Source organism: Mchenga conophoros, linkage group LG15 (assembly GCF_057382185.1).
Source record: "Mchenga conophoros isolate Kocher_MC1m ecotype Shallow Benthic linkage group LG15, M_conophoros_male_GT1.1, whole genome shotgun sequence".
Classification (NCBI taxonomy): domain Eukaryota; kingdom Metazoa; phylum Chordata; class Actinopteri; order Cichliformes; family Cichlidae; genus Mchenga; species Mchenga conophoros.
The window spans coordinates 14,343,378-14,370,148 of record NC_140540.1 but is presented as its reverse complement, the minus strand read 5'-3'; the positions used below and the strand labels follow the sequence as shown (position 1 = coordinate 14,370,148).

The 26,771-nt window shown below is 39.6% G+C and overlaps 3 protein-coding genes across 3 annotated transcripts; 1 reads left to right on the top strand and 2 right to left on the bottom strand.

The window, feature by feature from the left end:
* rd3 (retinal degeneration 3, GUCY2D regulator) lies at nt 1-12,253 on the top strand. Its single transcript, XM_085246926.1, has 4 exons — nt 1-105; nt 3,160-5,661; nt 7,278-7,586; nt 11,025-12,253. The coding sequence occupies exons 3-4, from the start codon at nt 7,291-7,293 to the stop codon at nt 11,389-11,391; spliced, it is 663 nt and encodes a 220-aa protein (XP_085103052.1). The 5' UTR covers nt 1-105; nt 3,160-5,661; nt 7,278-7,290; the 3' UTR covers nt 11,392-12,253.
* A 41-nt stretch (nt 12,254-12,294) lies between these two features.
* LOC146558050 (uncharacterized) lies at nt 12,295-15,836 on the bottom strand. Its single transcript, XM_085246927.1, has 7 exons — nt 15,660-15,836; nt 15,328-15,407; nt 14,516-14,670; nt 14,338-14,396; nt 14,159-14,248; nt 13,189-13,278; nt 12,295-13,097 (listed from the first exon to the last, which is right to left on the bottom strand). The coding sequence occupies exons 1-7, from the start codon at nt 15,660-15,662 to the stop codon at nt 13,047-13,049; spliced, it is 528 nt and encodes a 175-aa protein (XP_085103053.1). The 5' UTR covers nt 15,663-15,836; the 3' UTR covers nt 12,295-13,046.
* A 2,820-nt stretch (nt 15,837-18,656) lies between these two features.
* Nucleotides 18,657-25,892, bottom strand: rhag (Rh associated glycoprotein). Its single transcript, XM_085246924.1, has 10 exons — nt 25,623-25,892; nt 21,269-21,452; nt 20,876-21,026; nt 20,595-20,742; nt 20,223-20,395; nt 19,985-20,122; nt 19,755-19,876; nt 19,546-19,619; nt 19,358-19,431; nt 18,657-18,971 (listed from the first exon to the last, which is right to left on the bottom strand). The coding sequence occupies exons 1-10, from the start codon at nt 25,804-25,806 to the stop codon at nt 18,897-18,899; spliced, it is 1,323 nt and encodes a 440-aa protein (XP_085103050.1). The 5' UTR covers nt 25,807-25,892; the 3' UTR covers nt 18,657-18,896.
* Nucleotides 25,893-26,771: the final 879 nt, after the last annotated feature.

Genomic DNA, 26,771 nt, shown 5'->3' with positions numbered 1-26,771 from the left:
CAAAGCCCGACGCGTGTGGAAAAGAGGCTGACAATGAAACAAAGCTCACGTTCAGCACCGTGTCTGACCATGACACTTCACTTTAATGCGCAACGAGCTCTGAAGGTTAGTGTGACATTTCTGCACACGTCCCTCCGTTAACAGATAACAAGTCCTCCTCGCCCCTTTCATTTGTGTTGATAGTTCAGGAATGCGTTCATGCATGTGGAATAATGTTTGTTCAGCAGGTGAGGCTGCCTGTTGTTTGTTTGGTCCAACTTTTCAGGCTTTTCATCTCAAGAATGTCAAGCATGAGTTCTCAAAACAAAACAGCTTGCTCCATCTGCTCCCGTTTTTCTCCACCCAAAACCTGTGGTGACTATTTTACAAGCAAACCCGACGTTCTTGCAAAGATAAAGAAATAAACGAGCTTATGCGGGGTGTATATGAAGCCTCTCGGCAGCTAACGTGGTCAGCTTCTTCCCCCTTGTGGTGGGTTTGGGTATTGCAAAAGCATGAGGCTCTAAGAGGAACTTAATCATCTGGTTTCATTGTGATTATAAGTAGACTGCTAAAATGCTTCAGTATAAAATCACTTTAGATGCAGGCCACTTTAGCACAAAGGAAGTTCAAAGCATTACAAAGTATTTAAATGCAGATTTTAACATGGATAAAACTGAGTGAGAACTTGAGTGGATTTATGCAAATCCCAGTATATACATGAAAATGACCAGAGTGCGACCAGCTGCCTCACTGGAGCATGATGTCCTTCTCAGTATTGTTTTCCAGGCTTCCTGCAATCAATCCCCTGCTTGAGTCACTCTGACTCACTGTCTACATTTGCCGTGTCCTGTTCACCTCACGGAGCTTAAGAGGTTTATTTATCACGGTCAGCTGTAGAATGAAACCACCTTGTTCACTCTTAGTAATCAAAGCAAATTTACTAGAATGGCAAAAAGATTTTTGATGCTTGATGCCGAGCTGTTTGCAGTGAATTGCCACCTGTTGAAATAATAACATAACAGAGCATGAACAGGAAATTTACAAGGAACAGTTTAGGCCTGAAAAATGATCTGTGTAAAAACGGGAAACACCAAGAAAAGGCTTTTTGGTTTGTCTGTTTTTTAGGATGGATGAAGGGGTTAGCATCGTTAGGCCCCGGATTTGAATCTGAGTGAAGTTTACATATTTTCCCCATGTCTGTGCGGGTTCAAACTGGACTTCCTCCCACAGTTCAAAAGCATGTCGGTTAAGTTAGCTGTTGATTCCAAATAGACTATGAGTGTGAATGGTTGTGTTTCTTGGCCCTGAAATGGACTGGCAACCTGTCAAGGGTATAACCTACTTCTGGCCCTATGACAGCTAAAATAAAGACTAACAAACAACCCTCTGCATTTGATGTTTTTCACTGTTTTTTCACTGTTTCACTTTACCAAAGAGCTTCCTTATATTATTGTGACCAGTAGCAGCACAGTAAACAAGAGTAGCCCACATATTTAGGGCATATATTTAAAACAACAACAATATAATTTGTGTAGCACTTTAAAAAAACACTCAGTTACAAAGTGCTTCACAGTTTAGATAAAACAACACATTAAAATAAGCCTGCAAAGCTCTCATTAGGACCTCATAGCTACCAGCACAGTACCAGTCTTCATGCTAAAATAAGCATGATGAATGAATTGTGCAAAATGTGGAATGGTTTCTTTTTAAATGCACATCCTGACTGGTTTTGATGGAATCTTTCTGATCATTTAGTGCAAAACATGCTCGGGCAGTCACGGAAACCCATTCAAGAGCCTATTTTCCCAGAAAAACACCACGCTGTCCCACTGAAGCAATTTTCACCCGCCTGGTAATTGTTTGCGACTAGGTGCAAATGCAGACAGTGTGAGTCTAACCAGTTTGCTACCCAGAAGTGAGATGCGTCAGATCACACATCAAATCTGCCAAACCGTCCAAATGAACTCCGTGCCGGTGACGCACTGTCCGAGCCCTGCCGCCGCTCACTCTGAGTTTAACATGGGGCGGATGGAGGGAATCACTTTAGAGGATTAAAACTGTCATCTGGTTGGATTACAGCGAGAGCTTACCTGCCCATCTGTCACCTTCAAACTGTGGCAGAGAGACTACCTTTGGATAGTGGAGGCCTCAATCCAGCCAGACAGACTGAAACCATGACACAATTGTGTTGGATGTTTGGAAGTATTCAGTGCCTTCATTCTGTGTTATATTACATCTTCTATTTGTAAAGAAGTGCCCGAAAACTCAGTGCATGTGCAGCTTTTGATTGAAAACCCACCTTAGATTCATGTTTTAATAAAAACTCAAGGGAAATTAGGCAGTATAGAGACTTTGACTGATCAATATCACTTAATCATGAGCTGTAGGTGACACAGGATCTTTAGGTTGTAGTTTACTATTATTAAACAGATTAGACCATGTACAAAAAGAAAATGGTCAGAGTGCCCACTTGACTTAAGAGCTACATTAAAAACACTTTTAGGTAATTGGAAACTCTTAATTGCTCATAGTTGTGAATGTGAGTGCGAATGGCTGTCTGTGTCTATGTGTTAACCCTGCGACAGACTGGCGACCTGTCCAGGGTGTACCCCGCCTTTCGCCCTATGACAGCTGGGATAGGCTCCAGCGCCCCCTGCGACCCTGAAAAGGATAAGTGGAAGCGAACGGATGGATGGATTAATAGTTTTTGTTTCCTGTAATAATCTGATCTATTACCCCTATTTCTAGTGCACCTACCTTTAAGTATTTGCAGATAAATATAATTGCATTGTAATTTCAAATATAATACCCTGATATTCAATTTAATTACAGGAGAATTAAGTGACAGGCTGTATTATAAAGTGTTACCGACAATTATTGTTCATCATTCCAGTAAAGGAGCCGTATACTTTCTAAAAGTGTAGAGTCTATGCACTTTAACCATAGTTTTGCTTGGTGTAATAATCTGTCCTGTTTAAAAAAATCACTTTGTAACTTATTTACAGAAAAATACTTCCTCTTCATTTTACAGCGCCTTCGTAAAAACGCTACAGAAACACAAGGAAGTGCTGCAGCATGTCATACTTCTTTCATATGATGTGTGTGCTGACTGCAGACAGACTTGAATTATGTGAACTCTTGTTCTCCTTGTTCGCACTGTCTTTATCTCTCTTCCAGGAAACAGGTGAGTGGAGCTGACCTGGTTAGAGATGCACCACACCCGATCAGGCAGGGCTGAGGAGACTGTGGCTGAGTTCCAATCCAGACAATGCACCCTCCCCCTACACACTTTCACTCTATCTGCACGGAGGATAAATGTCTTCAGCTGCCTGGGCGACTGAAAAAGCTCTTTGTGTTTTATATTCATACTCTTAACGCAGTGACTGCATACTTATTCACATGACAGATTTACTTTCTTAATTTAACACTGTGTCATTATATAGATTGTTACATACTTTTGGGGCACATTGTGGCATGCATATAAGAAAGAACAGTTTCGTGAGTTTTGAGCCTTCTTTCTGAGCTCAGCTCATGTTAAAATGCTCAGTTTTCTACAAAAAACAAAAACAGTTTCTGAAATCTCCTGGTGAAATTGTACTAAGTCTTATTATTGGATGACTGGTGGATGCCGATACAAGTGGCTGTAGCTACTAGCTCTCTGCTTTGCTTCACTTCTGCTAACTGGAGTAACTGGGTTGTGCTTTTGATTCCTTTTGGAGTATTTATAATGCCTTTATCTTACAAATAATACCGTTTTCTATGCCATATTGTTTGCCATATAATTATACTGACTGACTGTGTGTAAAATTCTAGGATTTTATTTGGATCTTGCTCATTAGCAGGCCCCTGGGACTGTGTAATGCACCCATATGGTCTTTGGGTGCAGCTTGCTAAACCATCTCATCTTTATCTTTAAGCCTCATGGCATGATGGGAAATGCTATCCCTTGATACGATATTAGCTTAAGCTGTGATTTATTGTTAACAGTCTCTCTATAATCTGTGTTCTGCCTGAAGCCTGTTCAAAGGGAGTTCTTCCTCCCCACCATTGCCAAGTGTTGCCCACAGGATTCTTATGAATACATTTTGAGTTTTCATGGCTGGCATCACTACAGCAGCTGTATAGTGGTTAGCACTACCAACTCGAGGGCCCTTTCTGTGTGCAGCCTGTACGTTATCCTTGTGCCTGCATGTTTCCTCCAGATGCTCTCGTGTCCTCCCATAGTTCAAAGACATCCATGCTGGGCTAACTGATGATTCTGGATATGAGATAGATAAAGTGTATACAATGACAGGTAAGTAAATGGGAAATGTTAACTACATAATCTTTGGATTTTTTGATTTTTGACTTCCTCAATAGTTCCTCAACATGATTACAATTTTTTTTTTACATTTAGCCAGGCACTTAGGACACAACACTTTCTAAATTCAATCCCCTGTTTCTGTTGTAATAGCAAGAAATAATAGATGTAGTAATGCATGTATTCACAGTGAGTATTGTTTACGCCAACTTACTGTCATGTCACTGTGAAAAAAAGAGTACTTTTCAGACCTGCTTGAATTGTTTGCTGCAATATTTTTATGAACCATAAATATTGTGACACATTTAGAGCTTTTATTTTATTTCTTTTTATATTGGTGTCACCATGTTATCATTAGAAGATGCAGCAGTGAATATAAATGTTTCTCTTGTTTTACTTAGTGAGCATTCTCAGTAATGGATTCTTCTGCAGTGACTAAACAGAGGTCGCGGTTCATCCAGCATTTTATTTAGCGGTGTATCGCTAAAGAGGAGGATGGTGTTGTGCTGTAATGGAAGGGTGATGAGGATTTTAAGGTTGGAGTGAGAATGCACAGAAGGAAACTGTCAGAGGTTAGCTGCTGTTGCTGTTGCTGCTGCTGCTGCTGCTGCTACTCACACCTACACACAGAATAAGCCAACAAACCTTGATTTCCTCCTACACAACAACTGCACATTAAGTCTGGACTCTATCCTGTGCATCACACACACTGACAAACATTTCCTCCTGTAATTAGCACATTTCCTCCCCTCCAAAAATTCAGGACCATCCACTGTAACCCAGTGACTCCCATTATCTGTGGGAAGTTAATTTGTTCATTTACACAGGATGACCTCCCGCATGTGTTGTCCGTGCACCGCCGAGCTCCCACGCCACTAACACTGTCCTCCGAACAACATTCTTTGATTTGTCTTCCTCTTTCCTTCTCGCTGCTCAACCCACTCTGTCCTGTTTATCTGCCTCTTCATCGCTCTCAGGCTCCCTTTTCAGCTGATGGAGCTTATTGTGGACAAATAGGCTTACAAGTGTCTCTATGGCAACGGCGGATCGTAAAGAGCTACATAAGCACTTCATCAGGGGCCATGATCCAACGGCTCCCATTGGAGATGGTGCCCCCAACCTCCTGCAACAAGTAAAGGCAGGCCAGAGAGGCTCCTGGGAGGAGGAGGGGAGAGCGAGAGGTGGCGATAATGCTGAGAGAGGATGGAAGAGGAGGCGAGAGAAAAACCATTTCTCCTCTCTCTTCTCTCTGCGTTTCATTCAGCCAGTCTCTTCGACATCCACCCAGGTCTTCTGCTTTCTGAGGACTTTTACTGTCCGGCTCTACGGTGATTTTATATCTTGTGGAGACCAAAGAAAACTTCAGAAACAAGGAAGAGGTAAGGCATTCTTTGAAGCAACAAGCTGGTTCAAAATAAAGGCTGAAAAAACTGACTTCAAGAAAGCATGTATTTTTTTTCTGGTATTCACGCCACTTATAAATAAGAAATCACTCAGATTTGGAGTCCTGAAAGAGAGCAGCAGACCAGTCTCCAATTCAGGGCTGAAAGGAGTGGTCAGTTTAAATGGTTGCTATTGACAGAGAAATTAATTGACAATGGCTGGAAATCCAGTGATCTTTTAGGTCATTTATTAACAAATATTACAAAAACAACCTGAGATTACAGGTCTTTCAATGCTTGGTTATTTTGTGGTTTTAGTTTATGTCATTTCTCTTTAAAAGACTCACCTATTTTTATTTTTATTTTTTCTGACTTTACTTCCTAGCAAGTTTAATATTTTGGACTTCTGATTAAAAAGAAGATGCTATCAGATTGTTTTGTGTTCAGATTACTTGATAGATTGAAAAATGCAGCCTTTATCCTTCCTGATGTAAAACATACTGATGCAGTGACTATTTTACTTGCTCCATTTTTAGGGGTTAAAGTGCTGGACACTTGGGGTCGAGGTATGGCTGTAATCTCACTCCATCGCTCTGTTGTGAAACCTTTTCTCAGCGCATGTTTTATTGTAGCCACAGCACCTGGAGGCGCATGTACAACTGATGTGGCCCAGAAGATACCTCCAGCATGTAAATAGATTAACCTACCATAAAAACACTGTGGTCAAGCATTAAAGGGGCTGGTCATGCTGAAAACAACAGCTATACTAGAAAAACCACTAAAAATGGGACTTAGATTTGTAAGCTTTAAAGCTGTGAATCGGAAACAGTGTTTTTCATTTAGAAAAAAAAGGTGCCAAAGTCCCATCATGTAAAATCAATGCTTTAAAATCCTGAATAATGACTCACGACACATGAATCAGTGGCCTGCACAGCTGTGCTTTTTAATACAAGCTAACAAAAGGCCCACTATTGATGGGCTTGAATAGAGATCCTTTGGAGCGGATATGACACCTGCAGAACAAAGAGCCGACGCAGCATGGTGGATGTTGTCTTTTTGAAAAATATGCAGATATCGAACACACTTCAGAGGATGCTTTGTTTTACAAAATGAATGTTCATTAAAACTCGTTGCAGGTCAACTCTGTGCTGTCTGTTATGTTTTATTGGTACCATTTTCAAACATCCACAGATTCTAATTAAACATTTCAAGCGTGTCTCTTTCTAAACACATTATTTATTTATTTATTTATCACTCGATTGAGAATAAGAATGTTATTTCCATCTGCTATAATTCAAGTTTGGCAGTGTGGCTCTGGGACAGCAGAAGCGAAAATGTTCACAGAGCAGAGCAGGCAACAGAGGTGGGTTGCAAAGTGGCTTGCAGATGTCCAGGAACTGGCAGGTTAATGCAGATTAAATAGCGCAACCTGTATTGCCAATTGGATGCATAAAAGAGCGTCAGCTGAGTCGTCAGCTGATGTGGGCTCAGTTCAGCTAATCTGGGATTAGGCTGATTTTGACTTTGTTGCCTGTTTGAATGAATGCTCTGTTCTCACAGACACAGCCTTTCAGAAATAAACTTGAAGTCTGGTTGTCATTTCCCCTCATCAGTGAACAGTGAAGGATGGCCATGGCCTCCTGGTTCAGCTGGAACGAGCCGTATTACCGGACTCCCCGCCGGGACCCGGCCGACGTGGTCACCGACACCCTGATGCTCGAGTTCAGCTGGCAGCTGAAGGAGTCTGAGAAGCAGCAGCGAGAGAGGGAGAACGAGTACCGACGCACAAAGACTGGGGTCGACTACAGCTGGCTAGCCAGCACGCCCCGGTCCACCTACAACATCAGTACAGGCGAGAGGCTTGGCCTGGAGGACCTCTGTGCCAAGGTGCCCCCATCCTGTTGTGGGCTGGTCATACTCAAGTAAGGTGATAGTGAGTAGGCGTGAGATGAAAATCACTATAGCAGTTTAGTAGCATACCATATTGTTTCCTTGTCGCCAAAAATCTACTTTAATTTTGTTAAATGTGAAGACAGTTTGACTTCAGAGCTACTATCTCATGACTACTTATGAAATGAATGAGGATAGCTACAAGTTAGCTTCTATTCTCTAAGAAGAAGAAGAAGAAAAAAAGAACTCAGAGATTAAATTTATTGACACATTATTTAACACTGGATAATAATGACAGCACAATCACATACATTCACACAGTGCAATGAATAAATAAAGCTATTTAGCTAGCAAGCATGCTAACCTTAGCTTTATTTATTAGAAAAAGATTTGTGCTTCGAGTTGAAAGATAAGATCACCAATGTTGTAAGAATGTATTTAAATATATAATTGTATTTATTTTTTGTAACAATACCCATAACCAACATGGCAATGCTAACAAGCCAATGTGGTACAAAGTTTACTGCTATTTTGGTTTTGTGTGTTAGCACAGCGGTCTTCAACCTTTTTTGCACCACGGACCAGTTTATGTCCGACAATATTTTCACGGACTGGCCTGTAAGGTGCTGCGGATAAATAACAAAATAAAACCAGAACCGGTACCAAAAAAAGAAGATTTATTCATAACAGACAGTGGGGGAACAGCAACGATAAAAACCGATAAAACCCTAAAAAACATAAATTTCACACCCGAGCCTCAACTCTCTGCCGGTACCAAACGACTCACATGGCCCGGGGGGTTGGGGACTGCTGTGTTAGCATGCTTCCTAAGTACTAGAGGCTAAGTTGGATCTGGCCTTTTTTTTAATTTTTCCCGCTCAGGTATTTATAGACACACCCACTGGACACTTCATGCATTTAGAAAGGTAGACATGTTCAAGACAACCTGCTGAAGTTCAAATTGAGCATCAGAGTGGAGATATTTAAACTGGATAGACAAAATATCCAGTGAACGGCAGTTCAGAGGAGAATGATTGGACTTCAAGCTGATGGTTATGCAACCATGCTGAATACACCTTGTTATTCATCACTCTAAACCTTGAAGCAGGTGGGCTACAGCAGCAGAAGACCACATTGAGTGCCACTCCTGTCCTGATTTCTGGTACATTATTCAGATAGTAGGGTCAGAAAGCATAGTTTCATCTTTCCTTGTATCAGTGTTTAAACTCCTGGTGGTGTAATGCATGAGGCTTATTTTTTGGCACAGTTTAGACCCTTTAGTACCAACTGAGTATCATTTAAAATCCACACTGACCTGAGTATTGTCGCTGACTGTGTTGATTCCTTTTAAGACAACAAAATCTTTTGTGACAGTTTGAGACTACATTGCATCAACTAGGCACGAGGCACTCTGGTGGTCTTCAAAAACTTATAACAGGAATGGCTACTGGTCTGTGTCTGTAACCAACTATAACCCCTCCCTAATTCTGTTTGTGTTAACACTTTTACGAGACACACTTAAGCGTCTTCTTTGGCACAGACCAGGGGAAGGTTTTGTGAGGCAAACTGATAAGATGGCCAGCTTCTCCGTCATTTGACGCGTGACTTTAATGCTCTGGTGCATTCAAAGCCATTTAATCTCCGACAGAGACTTCCTGAACTCATCTTAGCGTCTGTTCGTAGAAAGCTGCAGAGGCTCCAGGTGCCTTGTTAGAGTTTAACAGCGTTAATGTGAGTAAGAGGTGAGGTGCTAAATGGTAAGTGGAAGTCACCAACACAGCAGGGACCAAGATTACCATGTTTTTACAATCTCAGTTTGCCTCATGTTGGCAAAGTACTCAGCTGTCTTACTATAAAGTGTATTTAACAAAGTAAAATTGCATTTATTCATCCATTTTTGTCCAGTTCAAGTTAGAAGGGAGACTGGGGCCTGTTCCAGCTGCCACAGGGCAACTGGGAGATCCCCCCGCCCCAAAATAAGTGTTGTTTTTTTTTTTTTTTTAAACAAGCAGTTTTAGGTTAGATATTCTGTCTGGTGAGTCTGATTTCTGTGGAATTGTTAAAAGTGTCATCTTTAAATTTATATTAAACTTACTCAATTTCATACATAAAATGAAACTGATTGACTCTATCGGTAAAGTTGGTTAATTTTTAATCTGTTTTACAACCGAAAAGAAAAGTTTTGTGCCAGCCAAACACATTAATAACACGTTTTTGAACATCTTACCTTAGATAATACATTTAACTAGTATTTATTATAATTGAGTGAGATTACTAGGGTTGAGAAGTCAGCCCAGGATCATGACATATGAAGCCCTAAGGATGGATTTCCGTTTCTTTTAAAATTTCTTGCCAAACTAAATTGTATCCTTAATAGGAATATTTTACTGTATTTCTAAAATTCTATTTTTGGAATCATAAAAGCAACATCAGAGATGCTAAATCTGAGCTAGCATGAGTTGATCAAAAGGCCAATTATGAGTCAGTTTGAAGTACTTACTGAGCAACTGGTTCCCAGGTTTTCTATTTAAAGGTTTGTTAGGGCCTCAGGCACTTGTTGGCAGAGGAGGAACATTTGCCATCACGTGGATCCTCATCTGTTACAGGCAGGTTAAGATGGCTCTGAGCATTACATGTCATGGGACGTGTGAAAGATTTCATTTATCGAACGTACCGACAAAAGAAACACAGAATTTGCTAGAAAATGATGATGCTCATTAACTGACTGCAGTTCCAGCGTTAGTTCTGACCAGCATCCTTTTATCAGATCATTTGACCATAGTCGCTTTCACACGTGCACTTTACTTAAAAAAGAAAAGAAAAAAAAAGCAAAGCATATATATAGACAGTCCTGCTTTGAGGATCTCAAGTGATTCACAGCTAGAAGAGCAAGCAGGTGTTATAATGTGAGCACGTTTGTATTAAAAGGCATCTGCTGTCACTCCACTGGACTCATTAAGGACACAAGACAAAGAACCTAGGTTCCACCATTTGTTATCTCACAATGCTCAGATTTCATCTAATAAATCTGCTTGTTAGATAGTTGTGCGGGAAAATCCCAGCAGATTAGCAGTTTCTGAAATACTTAGACCAGTCTGTCTTGTAGCAAATCTCCTTTCTTTTGCCCCTTTTGATGTTCAGTTTGAGCTTCAGCAGGTCGTCTCTATGAAGTCTCCATTCCTAAATGCACTGAGCTGCTTCCGTGCGATTAGCTGATTTGATGTTTTTGTTTACAAGCATCTGAACCTAACAAGTATATAGAGGTGGGAAATGTGACTCTAAATGATTCAAACTTGTTGTATGAGTTAGTTAGAAGCTAATTGCTAATAATGTTCATATTTTTTAAATGAAAAACATTTTTAATGGCGTCTTTTTGTAGAAAGGGTGCACAAAACAACCAAAAGAAAAAAGCCAATTACAAAACCATCGCACTGACAACCACACAATCACTGTTTCATTTCTTTGCACAGGTTCAGGGAGGCCATGCAGGCCAATGAGCCCGAAGTGCATGAAGTTTCTGGTCTGTTTCGCTCTGTCCTCATGGAGGCTCTGGATCACCTGAAGGAGGAGCAGGAGGCGGAGCGACTTGCTCGCCAGTGGAACAACAAACGTGCCATGAGCGTTTCCCTCATGAACTTTAGATCGCGGATCAAGATCAACCCGTTTGGAAGCACAGTGGGCCTGACCACTGCTGCAGCTGAAGGGGCGGGTCTAAGCGACCTCAAAACCGTGTCAGAGGACGTGGAGAGAGGGATGGACAAGGACGAGAAGATGCAGAGAGTGTGGAGCATGCCTGACTTTAGATACAAAGGAACCGGCAGCAGTAAGATTGTTTGATGCGGGAGTTCACGGGACAGAGATGGTGATGATGATGATAATGACGTTTCAGTAGGACTAATGCTTTGTAGCAGTGTCCACTTTTGCACCAGGAGAGAGGATGAGTCCATCTGTCCGCCTGGTTTTACAGTACAGTACCAATCAGCATTTGACCCTGCTTTACTCTCTTATCTGAAGTGTCTTTTTTCTAGTTTATCATATTTTAAATATTTTTCCGTACTTGAAAGAATTTTCATGAGATTATCACTACTTGAAGTGATGCCTCTTTCATTTTGCAGAGATTTGGCATCTAAGCACTGAGGGCTTTTTAATGTAGCCTAATAGGGAAATTAATCTAATTTAAACTGCTGTTTATTGGGAGGAGAAACTTGGTGCTAGGTCAGACTACACAGGCAGGGCTGGGCTATAAATTTTGTTCATACAGTTTTTGTATAGAAGGAAAACAGTCTTAAAACAAATGACTTAATCCAATGAGAAGGTGAGTCACACGTTCCCTCCTGAACTGCACAGAAGGACCCAGGAACATAATTCATCATCCAAGGTCGGTGAACTGAAAGCTCTCTTCCTGTGCTCTTTATTTGCAAGAGGATGTTGGAGGGGAGGGGTTGGGGGAAGAGGAATTAATCATCAAAGGCTGTCAGATCAAAGTAAAAGCTTTGACGCACTTTAATTGCTGTTTCTGCTCCATTTGTCACCCACCATTATTCAGCAATACATAAAAGGTTTCATCCATCATCCATAAACATCTTGACATTATCTCCATACAAGAGGAACTGACAGTGTCTGTGTTTTTATATGTCAATACAATAAAAATAACTGATTTTGAAACATTGTTCATGAGAGAATAAATGGTTATGAATAAGACTTACTATAATAATTCAACAATACAGAGTCGATTCGCATTTTTAACATAATATACATGTTAAAAACTTATTTCAACACACAATCAGACTTGCACTTTTGCAACCGCAATTCTCATCAGCTACAAGCAGAAAATGAACGTACGAAACCTTTCTAAATGTAGAAAGACTGCTATGAATGGGGAAAGTAACTAAGAGCTGAAAGAAGAACAGCAAAGTCTGTTTTCAAATCTTTAAATCAGGTTTATTAAAAAAGAAAATCAGAGGGTGTGACTTGATCAGTCCTCTTTTTGTTGCTACGTGAGACTCCGACCAGGCTGCCGGTGGCTGAGATACACTGTGGGTAATGTTGGAGCCAGCTTCACACATGGAAGACACATATAGATCTAAGCCCATATCTTTTCTGAACCAATTACTGAATGAATTCTGTATTTTGTGAAATGGTATGTTGCGACCTAATTAGGGAGTTCTTTTTTTGAAAGAGATGACAAACTGCGAGCAAATCTGAGAAGTCAGAGGCAGGTGAGCAACTTTATTTCCATCTGGTGGACCACAGATGACCTTACCCAACTGCTTAATAATAACACCGCGTACATCATGAGCCTGCGGTGTGACTGCTTCTTGTTTTGCCCACAGAAATATCTCCTCCTGCACTCCGGCAACGTTGCTGCTGCCTCTCTGTGGCAACTCAATTTACAGTCATCTTTTCCTTCTCAGAAAACTCTGCTTTTATTTTTTCCTGAGATCTGCTGAGGTGTCTGGGCCTGACAAACAGGACCGGTGTTCACAGCGGGATTACAGGGTAGAGTTCAAGAACTCCAGAAGCTCTGCTCGATTTTTGTCTCGCTGTAAGAAAACAAAGCACACATAAGACAAGTGAAAAAAAAAACCAAACAAACAATCTATAAACTACAAAAAGGCACATCTGATTGCTTACCTGTTTGTCTTTCTTTGATTTCTTTACTTTCATCTTTATCTTCTTCCCTGAAATCATGCTGTATTTGCCCTTTTTCCTGTCCTTCAAATACTGAAAGAAAAACACATTTAATTTTAAAGAATCTTATCAGTTCAACTTCTAACTAATCCCAGGAAAATGCCAGACAGGCACTATCACATTCCAATATCAATGCAAACACAGACTGTACTCAAGACAACACTTGCAATTTGAAGAAATGCACCACAGCATGCCCCAGAAACAGCTCTTTGTTCTGTGATGCTTAACACAGCACTGGGTTTATTATGCATGGAAGCTGCACATGGCGTATGAGGATGGCAGGAAGTCAGGTACAGGAAAAGAATAAAGAATGAGGTCAATTTTCAAAATAAAAGCCAAGTTAAGGATGGAATAAAAATGTCGGAAAACGCGAAGATGCACACCCGCATTAACAGTATGAAGAAATATGGATCAAAACAATTAAAGAATAAAACGTTTGGGTGTTCTGACTTTAAAATGCCTGTCATATTAGCCAGGCTGGAGTCAGAACTCTTTAAAAACAAAGTTGTAAAATGAAGAATATTACCACCTATTATGGATGGCTTTGATATTAGAAGTCCTTTATGGTCTATAGGATTTTGGAGGGGACTTTATGGTGAGGCGAGCTTCATTTGGACAGGTGCTTGTGTGCTTTGTTATTCCCACCTCAAAGATGAGGAGGATGAGTAGAAATTGTTGCATGTTTTATTCTAAGAATAAAGATGAATAGACTTATTCTATAATTCATCTTTGGCCATTGTGAGAACACCTAATGATTAAAGTGCTAGTCCGTAATCTTAAAAATGAATCACTCTATTCTTCCTGTGAAAGAAATGTTTGCAAATGCATGAATATATTTACATGATATAATGCACCAATATAACACACTCGTCTAACAGAAACATGTAAAGGTTTTTGCTGAATGTTTTCCTACCTTGGAGATCTGCACAGGTCCTGAGCTGTCCTCCTCTCCTTTTGACTTCTTTTCTTTCTTACGTTTAGACCGTTTCTCTTTCTTCCCTTTCTGGAGAGAAAAGAAAAAAGCATAATTCAGTTTTCTTGGGGCTTAAAAATTCTTTGGCAATATAAGCTAACAAATGAACAGTAAATTACTTTTTTATGTTTCTCCTTTCTCCTTTTCTTGGACTGTTTTCTGGATTTACTGCGAGAGTCTAACAGGAACAGAAATAACACACTAAGCTGAATCCAAACAGATATCAGCACTGTGATGAGAAACTTCAGGAAAAAAAAGACTCTTTAGATACATTTCAGACATTTAGTGCACACTTACCACTACTGCTAGAGCTGCTGCGACTTCGGCTGGATGACCGTGAAGAACCCGAAGATGACGATGAAGATGACGATGCAGACGAAGACGATGATGATGAGCTGGAAGAGGATGATGAGGAAGATCTGCTACGGCTGCGTTTCCGCCTCCTTTTTTCTCTTCCTGAAAAAAAAGGGGCAAAACAAAAATGTAATTACACAATAAACTAACGTAAGCCATATTTACAAAATTACAAATGCAGCCATTCATCATTTCCCTTGACTGACAGTGTCTGGAAGCGAGACACAGTAAGGTAGTATAATTGGTTACTAAGGTGTAATTTTGAATATGACATACACAAACATAGTTTGTACTCTGGTTTTTACTATTTTTAAGCATTTATATAGCTCTAGGTGCAGTGAAACATAAAGGAAATGTGTCCTGTTTTATTGTTTTTCTGCTAATGTGAACTCAGTCTTTTTTATGTATTTTTGCTGCTATATCTTCACAAAAAATGAAGACTTTCAGTCAAATTTTTAATAGATTTGGAGAGATATGTTGCATCTACTATTCTACTAGTAAACATAATAGGTAAACACTAATTTAACAGTCAGTTTTCCTTCTTCTCAGCAACAATCAGTCCACTCTTTGATCCCCAGTCACCAACATGAGACACTGTTTTACACTGTCGGCTGCTATAATTTCCCTTGAGATCAATTAAGTATCTATTCATTTATTTATCTATGTCCAGCCGTAACGTCACATGTGTCTTCGGCTGTTAACTCTAATAAAAATAAATAAAATGAAAGCGCAACCGGTAAGCACTGGGGGGAAACTTGCCTGTGCTTCTGGATCTTTTCCTTTCATCCTTCCTGGAGCTGGAGGAGGTGGACACTCTACAGTCCGCTTCTGCCGACTGCAAACGCAGAGAAATCATTATTGCTTGTGTTGCGTGTGTGTATATGTGCGGGTTTTGTGTGTGACAAGAAACAGGTCACCCTTTAAAGCTCCTGGATAAGCTGGCAAAGCTACGAATAACAAAACCCCAAATAAATGGACAAATACGGAGATATGGATATACAAAAACGTTGCACAGTGCTACGTTTACAGAGCTACAGCTAAAAAAAAACCCCGCTATAAGCTATTAAACCTGAGCTTTTGTACTCACCATAGCGACAGTTGGGTGCAGTTAAAATTATATTAATATTTTCTATCTACAAAAAATTTAAGAAGGCGTAAACTGTGAGTTTATAACCAGTTATCTCCGGTAAATTAGCACTAGTTAGCTACCTTAGGAAACATTTTGTATCCCATGATGCACCGGTACAAGCTACTTTCAAAACAAAGGCGCGAGAAGAACCGAAAGCTATCACAGCGCCCCCCAGTGGCGACAGAGATATTATTCATTGCAGAGTATTCGTACTGCTTGTGTTTGCTCGATGAAAACATACTACTATACTATTATATTTAAATAAAGAGAAGGAGTTTTGAATATAATTTAATCAATAAGTGGTCTAGAGAAAGGTTATGATAGGTTAACAAGAGAGGAACTGTGATGCTTCATTAGAAAACAGGAATGGCAGACAAGTATATTTTTATTCCTTGTCCTCCTCTCCCATATCTTGAGAGAGTGTTCCACATTTTAACAGGTCCTGTGGGAGATACATCTAAAATTCGCCTTTTCACGCAGTGTATGTGAAAAGAAGGCTTTTTATTCTAATTAGATGAATAAAATAAAATCAAGAAAATGCTATGTGCACTAAAGAAGGTTGCAAGCTACAGCTTTGCAGATTTTGATGAATATCATTGAAAATCTTTGGTCATTTTTTCTCCTGCTAGACATGTATTTCAATTTTGCACAGGAGAAAATATAATGTGAATTGACATAATATGTCTGAGTCATAATTTGTTTAAAACAGGTATGCCAAACTACCAAGACTGTTACCAGTGAGAAAAGCAGCTATATTCGAATACAGCAACTATCACAAGTGATAAATGAGAATAAACTTGACCTTCTTTTATCATATTATTATTATTATTATTATTATTATTATTATTATATTTCCTTAGTAAGAATGTTAAAAAAGTTGCATTCTATATTATATATTTCACAACATCCCAGCATTGTGAACGTGTCTCTCTTTGTCCCACACAAACGCTGTGTTCATCCCACACTGCATGAGGACAGCAACGCAGTGGTGAGATGTGCAGTAGGAGTAACATATGGGTTCAAGGTGGAGGTGTGATTGCATCAAAAATCGGCTCTGAATCCCTTTTTGTTTGCAGTGGTGATAGACAGGGTGACAGATGAGGTCAGGCAGGAGACGACACTGTGATCTATAGTGAGAGTACAAAGTAGTTGGAAGAAAGCCTGGAGAGGTGGACTTATGCTCTGTAGAGAAGAGCAATGAAAGTCAGAAGAAGTGAGATAGAATGCGTGCGTGAATGGGAAGGTGAAGAAGAAAGGAGGAGTAAGAGCGAAGGTGGATGAATTTAAATACCTGGGGTCAACCATCCCAAGCAAGAAGAGCACGCAGACATTGCGGAGTAGGTGGAGATGAGTATTAGTAGTGATTTGCAAAAGAAGGATAGTGGCAGGAGTGAAGGGGAAGTTTCATAAAAAGTGAGACCTGCTATGATAGTTGGTTTGGAGGTGGTGGCGTAGAGGGTTTTGTGTGACAGAGGAAGGTACTATGGATAAGGTGAGATTGAAGAAGATGATCTTCTTTGGTGACCCCAAATAAAAATTTCCATGCATTTATTTTCAGATGTTTGTTTGTTTAGTTGTCTCTAATACGAATAATTCAGCTCATGTAGTGGGCTCTGCAGAGCTCATGTATATTGTGTGTATTGCAGGTCCAGTGATGAGTGATGGATGTCTGAACAAAATTTCATGGCGATCCATCAAAGAAATCAATAAGAAACGGAGAAATTGCAGTTATAATTGAGCCATGCACCCATCGAAGAGTCAGATTATGCACTGATGTCATTCTGGTAATCATTTAACTCGGTCATATTGTGTAGAATTAAAATTATGCTCTGTCTCTCATTGCTTATACAGAGGAGGGCAAAAATCCAAGACAAAAAACAAAACAAAACAAAAAAATCCTCCCATAACATTTCTTTAGTTAAACTGAGAACTTGAAATAATTGAAACATGCTTTAAAATAACCACAAAAACTGTACAAAAACATGTTTATTATGACAGTAATAGTATACCATACAAATAAGAGCTCATGTTAGCTGTATAAAAATACAAAATCATGATGCATTTTAGTGTGAGCATCATAGATCATTTGAGAAAAAACAAGAAAATCATTAAGTCAGTTTTATCTAGCGCTCAGTCCCGTGTTTTAACCTGTCCTGCAGTGCTTTGCCGTCATGCTGTTCAAAATCTAGATTGAGGGAGTGCACAGTGCACAAATTTCACAGCAATAGAGGAAAGAAAAATGGTGGATATTATGATACTATCTATGGTATGACAGTTTGTTTGTTGCCATCGTGGCACTGGATATCAGTAGGTAGCTTCCTTTTATACTGTTTGAATAATATCTGAAAAATATTCAGTACCAGTTGCTATGTTTAAAGCTTTGATAAAACTAACCATGTCCATGTCTAAGATCTAAACTGTATGTACATGTAGGAATACATTTGCTCTGAACAGAAAACAGAGTGAAAAACAAACCCCAGCTCACCCAGTGACAGCCAATCAACTTTTCTACAGCTGCGCTCAGAAAGATAGAAAATGCTAGGAAGGTTTATTAGTTGCAGTAATATCATACGGCTGTCCCTGCACACTTCAGAGCCACACTGCTGGTTTTTACAATGCCTGACTTAACCTCTCACATGAGGACTGGGCTCCAGTGAGGTCAAAGCGCAGTTTTTCTGCTCGAGCTTCTACAGAAAAATATAATGTATAAGAAAAATACACACTGTAATCATATAGTAAACATGCTTTTATGTTTTTTTATCATATAAAATGAAAAAAAAAAAAAAAGAGCTTATACAAGCGTGTCAGCAGTGAAGCTGTGGAGCGGTTCGTGAATATAAATCAAAGTGTAAAAAAAAAAAAAAATCCCTGAAGTTTTAACCAAATTTAAATTTTTTATCATGCATATATATATATATATATATATATATATATATATATATATATATATATATATATATATTTTTTTTTTTTAGCTTTTATGCGGAAATGTTTAAGTGCTCTTTCCGATACAAATTCAAACTTTACTATGATGAAAATAACTCTGTGCGTGGTTCGCAGTTCAGAAATGGAATAAGCACCACGTTTAAGCGAATCCTGCATCAACAAACTGATATTTGGTCTTGTGGTGGAGCTGAACTGTGACTTTTTAAAAAAGTCTTCATTTATAGCTAAGGCAAAATCGTGGGCAATTGTTTAAACATCTGCTTTGTGCTTTGATTGATCTCCGTGAGCCAGGCTCTCCTCGTTCTCTTCCTCCTCATTAGGAACCTGGAAAACGAGCAATGCAAATTATTTGTCTGTGGCATAAATGGTCACCAGGCAAGCAAAATACAGTTCAAACAAATGCACAATGCATTTATGGACATGCATGATATGCACAATGTGTTTCTGTGAATTAAAATCTGTATCTAATGATATACTGATTGACTGGTTATTATTTGGCTCTAATTTAATACTTTAATTATTAAAACACGGTGTTTGTCAGGTATGTGTAGTTTTTGTGCCTGGATGTGCTCACTTTTTCTCTACTTATACTGATATATGAACCAAGTCTATCTGAGTTAATAACTTGAATAAACAAATCTGCCTTCTGCCACTCGCACCAGACAGTCAGAGACCTGAAGATAATATTTATGAGGAATGGGATTTCTTACCTCCCAGTAAATAGAGTCATCGAAGCAGTTCTGGTCTGGAGGTTGTCCCCAGAAAGGCAACTTCATTATTAGACCTTAAAGAAGAAAATGAATGTTTGATCACCCTTTTCTAAACCTTAATGTCTTTCCATTGAGCAATTTGGCCGTTGGGTGTAACATTTATAGTTTTATTAATCTCCTCTTCCCACCTGTAATAGTACCCCCAACCAAAGCGAACCCGAGGGATGAACCCAAGGCAGCAGCTTGCATGGTAGCGCTAGCACTAAGGAGACAGGATGAGAAGAAGTGACTTTTAAATGAAGTAAATCGTGTCAAAGCCATATTGCTTTTATGTGTGCGTATATATGGGTTATTATAATACTGTGGTGAGATTTTTAGTGCGTGAGGTGACTATTACCCGTCTTTTTTCCCCAAAGCTGCAGCCACAATTCCAGCCAGCCCACCCAGGATGCCAGGCAAGCCATGCAGATTGTGGACACCGCAGGTATCCTGGATACCCAGGTTGGATGCCAGTATAGGCTGCAGAGAAGGAATGACAGGGGATTTTTAGTCACCAACAAAAGTACACATTGCTAATTCAGATTCAGCCTGTACCAGGTTGTACCAGTTGTCTTTCCTTTGACTCACATTTAGGTATTTGAATCCCAGGGTGGAGATAATGCCAGCTACGAGCCCAATCAGCATGGCTCCAAATGGCCCGATGCTCATGTCAGCACATGTTCCCACTGCAACACCACCAGCCAAGGTGGCGTTCTGAATGTGCACCTGTGCAGTAGAAAGACATAAAGACAAGTGTATGACTGAATTTCTGCTTTTAACTCTGTGAACTGTCACTGTCATAACTATTAGAGTAAAGTTGCTGGACCATGTCCAGTTTTCCTTTGTGCTCCACCAGGCTGGAGATGGCATAGGCAGAGAGCACGCAGGCGGCCAGGGAGAGGTAGGTGTTGATCACTGCAGTAAGCTGAGTGTAGCTCAACGGTGGTTCAGCGATGGCTGAGTTAAAGCTGGGCCAGAACATCCACAAGAAGATGGTTCCTGTAGAAGAGGATGTTAAAAACGGAAATGTCAAGGTCCATGCTGCACAGCTGTCTGTGTCCACTAGATGGCATAAGTCTGACTTCCATTGGAGGCCAGTGATGCACCAGGGAGGGAAAGTCACGGGAAAGAAGGGAAAACTATCTCTGTAAACACATTTTAATATATGATCACAGAATTATTTTCTGTGCTCTCTTACCGATCATAGCAAACATATCAGAGTGATAAACAGATCCATCGTTCTCATGTCCATTTCTTAAACCTGGTCTGTAAAGTACTCGAGCCACTGCCAAGCCAAAGTAGGCTCCGTAAGCATGGATGATCATAGATGCTCCAACATCACTAGCCTGTTGAAGAGAAAGGCATGATAGACCCACAGTAGTGTTTGATAAAACAGTGAATATTCATGGTTGTTATGTGGGGATTTATGTTTTTTTGCTCAGTTCATGGACACACATGCACTTGCTACTATGAACTCACTTCCATGATAGCAACCACCAGATGCTCATTGACGGAAAAGATGGTGATCTCCAGTATGGTCATGATGAGGAGCTGCACAGGGCTGGTTTTACCCAGAACGGCGCCAAATGAAATCAGGACCGTAGCTGTGCTGAAATCTGCATTGATTATTCTGCAGGAGTGAGAACAAAAGTTATTAGAAAAAACATCAACAGACATCATCTGTGATCTATTAGAGCTTGTCATGTGCAGGAATTGGCTTTATTTAGCATGTACTTGGTAATGATGTAGAAGGCTGTGCAAGTCTTAGGGACTTGCATCATGACAGCAACCCCAAACCTACAGCCAGCCATGTGCATTTTTCTTATAGCAGTTGTTTTTGAAAAGCGATATGTGCAGCGAAGAAAGCCATACTTCAAAATGCTGACTTTAATCTTGCCCCCTTCCAGGTGCCAGATGCCCTGCATGAGGAGGCCCCACTGCAGGCCGAAGGCAGCCAGGAGCAAGTTGATGCCCACGCTGCTGAACCCGTATCTCTTGAGAAATGTCATCAGGAACCCGAAGCCGATGAAGATCATCACGTGGACGTCCTGAAACACTGGGGACATGAGAAGGGAGGTCAGTTAATGCTGTGTTAGCTAGTCCCACTTTAACCTCAGTTGAATGTGGTCTTATAATTGAATTGAATGAAACACTTATTCAGTTCAAAGTAAAGTATTTGCTGCGACCCTGCTGCTCACAGTGGTATGTTTTTTTGTTTTTTTTTAACTTTGTGGTTTAAATGACTTATTGAGAAGTAGCTGGACTTCTCAGGATTCATTTCTGTCCACAGTGGCCTCATTGTCAGCTGTGACCTGTCAGGTGGAAAAGCAATTCAATCACACTATGAATGGCATGCTGAGAAAATACCCCCACTGTCCCTGTTGGGGTTATGGGCTTGTGCTTTTCTATTAAGTGCATATGATGTTAATAAGTCTAAACTTAAGATGTCTCAAAGGGAGGGGATGCTTTGTGCACTCTTATCTCTTTTTGTCAGCCGTTAGACTGAAAAAGGCAGCAAGGTTTGGAGTTTGCTCATCTTATATCCCCTGTTTGATTACACACACACACACACACACACACACACACACACACACACACACACACACACACACACACACACACACACACACACACACACATATATATATATATAATTTTTTGATAAGTGAGGATAGATGAGTCTGGATTAAGGCCAAATACATTCATTTTAGGGGGATTTGAGTCATCATCATGGCAGGAAGGGAGACTTCTTTTTCCCTTAAGGTTTTAAGCGTGCTATGATGAGCTTTACATGTGGAAAATATATCAAGCTGTATGTATGTGTAGGCTGGGAAACAATAGACTAATTTCCTTAGTTCATAATGAGCACACATTGTGTCTGTTATTGTCTAGACAGGACACACTGTGTTGCAGCCTTAAAGAATACTTTTACAGCTGTTTCTCAGTTTGTTTGTTCTTAGTTAGTTATGAGTACTTAAATGACTTAAAACAAGTGCAAAAAACACCTGCAGTTCCTCTGCTGGCCACTGGTGGCAGAATCTGAAAGCTAGTTTTAAAATGTTGAACTTCACAGTGAAAGTAAACATGCTTACAGCATGGTACAAATAAGGTTTTGGTGTATGGATAGAAGAGAGTGGGTGAGTTTATTTAGGGGTGTGGCTATTCTAACTGCCTGATGTGCTGATATAAACAGCTGGACAGTGAATGGCTGTCTGCTAAGCTTCACTAGGCTAATTAGCATCACTGGACTAGACCTCTTGACCATGTTTTTGGTGTTGGTAGCTTTGAAAAGCCTGTTATGTGGTATTGCACATTCGTCTCTCAACACCAGTTAGCAGCTACCTGTCTACTATGTCTGCACTATGCTTCTGTATACATTATGAATGCAACTTGCTAACCAAGGTTATGAAGTTTAGCTGATAGTTTAGGACTCTATTTTTGCATCCAACTATAGTCTAGTCTGTCTCTAGAAAAAGAGCTACAGACAGTTTCCTCTAGTTGTTGTCTCTATTAGCATTTAGCCAAAATGCTAAAATTACAGCTTCAACATAATGAGAGCAGAAACAATGTGAGTGTGCCCATCTTTTATATACAGTCTGTGGTTCTGCTGTGTTCATGTGTAATATATAAAGCAGCCTTTTCGCTTAGCTTAGCACAAAGACTGAAAATGGAGAAGACCAACTTTGAACTCTCTAAAGAAAAGCAAAAAAGATCTGCCAGTTTAAGCCTCTAAAATTCTTTATTTTACATCTCATCTGTTTAATGGCTGAAGTGTTATTACCACAAAGTTGTCAGTAGTTTATCAGACAAATGGCAAAGACTGGAGGATGTTACTATACGCTGCCAAGAAACAGTCTGACAACATGTTGTTTTTACACTTACATAAAATGTGTTAAACATTAAACTTTGGAGATTTTTGTTGACTTGTAAAAGAGTCAGATTAGTTGTTTCCAGTCTTTGTGCTAAGGCAAGATCAGCCTTTCCTAGCTGTGGCCTTGTATTATACTATAAAAGTATCATCTGCTTCATATTTTGTAGATAGACATTTATGTTAAAAGTTTGAAGTATTATTTATCATGATTTAGCATTTTGAAAAGTAAAAATAGAGGTTGAATGTGAACTCAATCTCAACATTTTGATTTTATCCCCTAGACTAAAAAGCCCAAACTCAGACGTAGGTGCGTTAAAGCTGTTTAAAGCGTCAGGCTCCCATGCGCCATTTACATCAGAGTACATTATTTTGTAAGCAGCAGCTTTCAAATGGCGATAATGGGGGAGATTAAATTCATCCACATCTATTTCCATAAACTGTTTCTGCATATAGAATGTCAGCAAATTTCTAACACATCCTTGGGTATTTGGGAAACATACAAACCCACTCACATCTGCTTTAGTCAGGAATCTGTATATGTGCTTAAAAGCCCTGATAGCTCAACATCTGATTACTGTGTGCTCTATTATAATAAAAACGCTCCAAGTTCTGACAGTTCAACATCAAAACCAAACACCACAAGAGAGTCACATCTTTCCATTTCAGTCTTAATTAGCAGTAACAATCAGCATTTTGAAGACATCTGCACCTGCAAGCTGATGTGTAGACATCTGACTAAGCTTATCTCCATGAAGCTGTTTTGAAGAAAATCTTTTTGCCCCTGAACTTGCACTTTTACCCCTCTCTGTTTCTCAGCTGGGTGAGTCAGAATTGCTCTCTTTGTAGAACAGTAGATGGGGGACGGGGATGAGATAAAACTGGAAAGCAGCCACAGTGACTGGCACCACGCCTAGATGTTAGGTAACGCGAATCCTCTGAAGAACTGGCTGAACCAAGACAAGCGAGAGACACCTCAGGTGCAACTGTGCAGCCTTTTTTTTCAAGCCATGCAAAAAAAAGATGAATAATTATTTCATTTTACAAAGTATTAAGTCAAACTCTTCCTTTACTTTAATGTTTAATTTAGCATATTAATCACTCTTTAAGAAGAAATGAAAGACAAAAAGTCACAATTACAACATTTTTGAGGTATTTTTTCATACTAGACCACAATTTTACTTCTGCAAATTGCATGTTTTAACTGCTTATTTGTTGTCCTTTGAGCTTGTAATTGCAGAAGTCTGGGATGTGTGAGATAATGGATCTCTTTCAGCATGCAACCCCAAGCCTCATGCTTTCTAACATTGTGCAGTCCCAGTTTAAATGCTAATGGTTTTAGATTATCAAGCATAATTTAAATTTTGCAAAAGTTTTAGCTCTGGGCCTGTTATTCCAAAAACAAGTATCCCTTCTGAACTTTTGAAGATAAATCACTGCATATTTTTTACTCCTTTATGACTAACTGGGAATTAATGGAGTGTTACAAAGATAACATAAGTTTTGTGCAGAAAAGACACAGCAGAGTTCACAGCAGAGTCTAGCCTTAAATGTGATCTTTACTTCAGAATTTATTTCTTGATAGTCAACGTATGTGACTTAAACATCCCATGTGAAGCAGAAGATATGGTCAGCTTCAATGCTGAGCTAATCTCTTGGGTGTCACAACCGCCCCACCCAATCGTGAGCAGGCACTCACGCAGTAAAACAGCAGCTATCTGAATGCAGATAAGTGCACAAGCTGCAAAGAAGCCGCTAAACTGTAGAAACCGCTCAGAGCTCACAAAAAATGCTAAAGCTACTGCAGGATAACTTGAAAAATATCAATTTGAATGCAGCACAAAACCTCCAGCTTCAACCTGACTGTCCTTTATGAGCCTTTTTTGGACACAGTAATGAAATCACATGTGACCTCCACCTTTCCCAACAGGATTCACTTGTCTTCTCAGCTGCATGTGTTTGATTAGACCTTGTGACAGATGAGAATTCAACCCCATGACTCCTTTTATTGCATTTAGTTGACCTGCGCTGCAAACAACCTCCAATTTATGTTTGCAAGCGACTGATTGATTAACTAGACCCCTAAAATAGAATTTATTTTATTCAAGAAAAAGAAAGTAAAAATAAATGTGGAAATTTCGTTTACTTTGCTATTTTTATGAGAAACAAGCAAAATGTTTGTCATCTTGTTTTCTGTAAAATTTCAGTGTCACTAATATTTTCTGCTTTTAGTCTAAATTTTTTTTTAGATGCAGTCTCAACACTGTGATATAACAGATGTAGCATTCATAAAAATCTATTTAGAAATAAAATGTTGACCAAGCAAGCAAGCAAGCATGCGGCTCCAGGTAGACTTACTGGGGTAGAGGTCCATAGGCTCCAATTTATGGTCAGTGTTATTGTGGGTGTCGTGTGAGTCATGGTGTCCATGTTCCCCATCATCATAGACGACAAATACCGCAAATAGGATGATGGTGATAATCTCCAAAATCAAGGCTATGATGGGGAACTTTGTCCTCATGTTGGTGGCATATGCAGGCATCCTGAGACCAACTCTGCTTATCTCTCATGCAGCCTCTCCCTCCTCAGCTCTCTTTTTAGGGGGTTGTGCTGTGTGAAGAAAGTGGTGTCTGGTTTTAAACTGATGTAGGTTTTGCCGTGACCAATGACAAGGCAGAAGACCAGGGCCTCGGTGGTGAGCACCCCCTCCGTCGTGCACTTTGCTCATGAGGGATGGGTTTCCTCTGTGGATGCCGGAGGGGGCAAAACAAAACACAAACGTAACGACACCCAGCCAATGAGCGGACATGAAAAGACTCAATGACTGCTCCTTCTCACTCATTTTGCGCTGTCAAACTTACTGCATGTTTGTTTACTTAACTTTGCACTCATCATTTTATGTCTTGAAATACAGCATCAGAAAATGCAAATCTAATGTGCAAATAAGACGTGCTTTTATAGAAGGGGATACTAATTATTTACTGCTAATATGCTGCTTATTTTTTATTTTTCTTTGTTGTGTTTTTACTGATGCACCTGCATTTTCAGATACAATGATACAAATACAAAATATACAGAAATATTGTCACAAAATGTGTAGAAAGAAAAGGTTGTGGTGGATTTGTTGTAATTTATTTGTAATCATCTACGCTTTGGTAACACCCTCAAAGTGTCACTAAAATAAACTACATAACAAGTGGTAATCACGTGGAAAATCAAATTGTACAATTCCTTTAATTTAATACAAGAAAACATCTACAATGACTGAACTTGTGTAACATCATGTTATTAATAATACTAAATTTTGTGACTTAGCTGTCCCACATTTTCTCTAAATTAGATTAGATGAGATTAGATTAGAGCCAGGAACACTTTGTTTTCCACCCCTCGCCATTTAGCAGTGTGTAAACATTTAGTGAGCACTTTATTGTGCTCTCTAATGTAGTTGTAAACACATATAAATGTGTATCAACGTTTTGGTTAACAGCAGCTTGTTCTGTTGTAAGT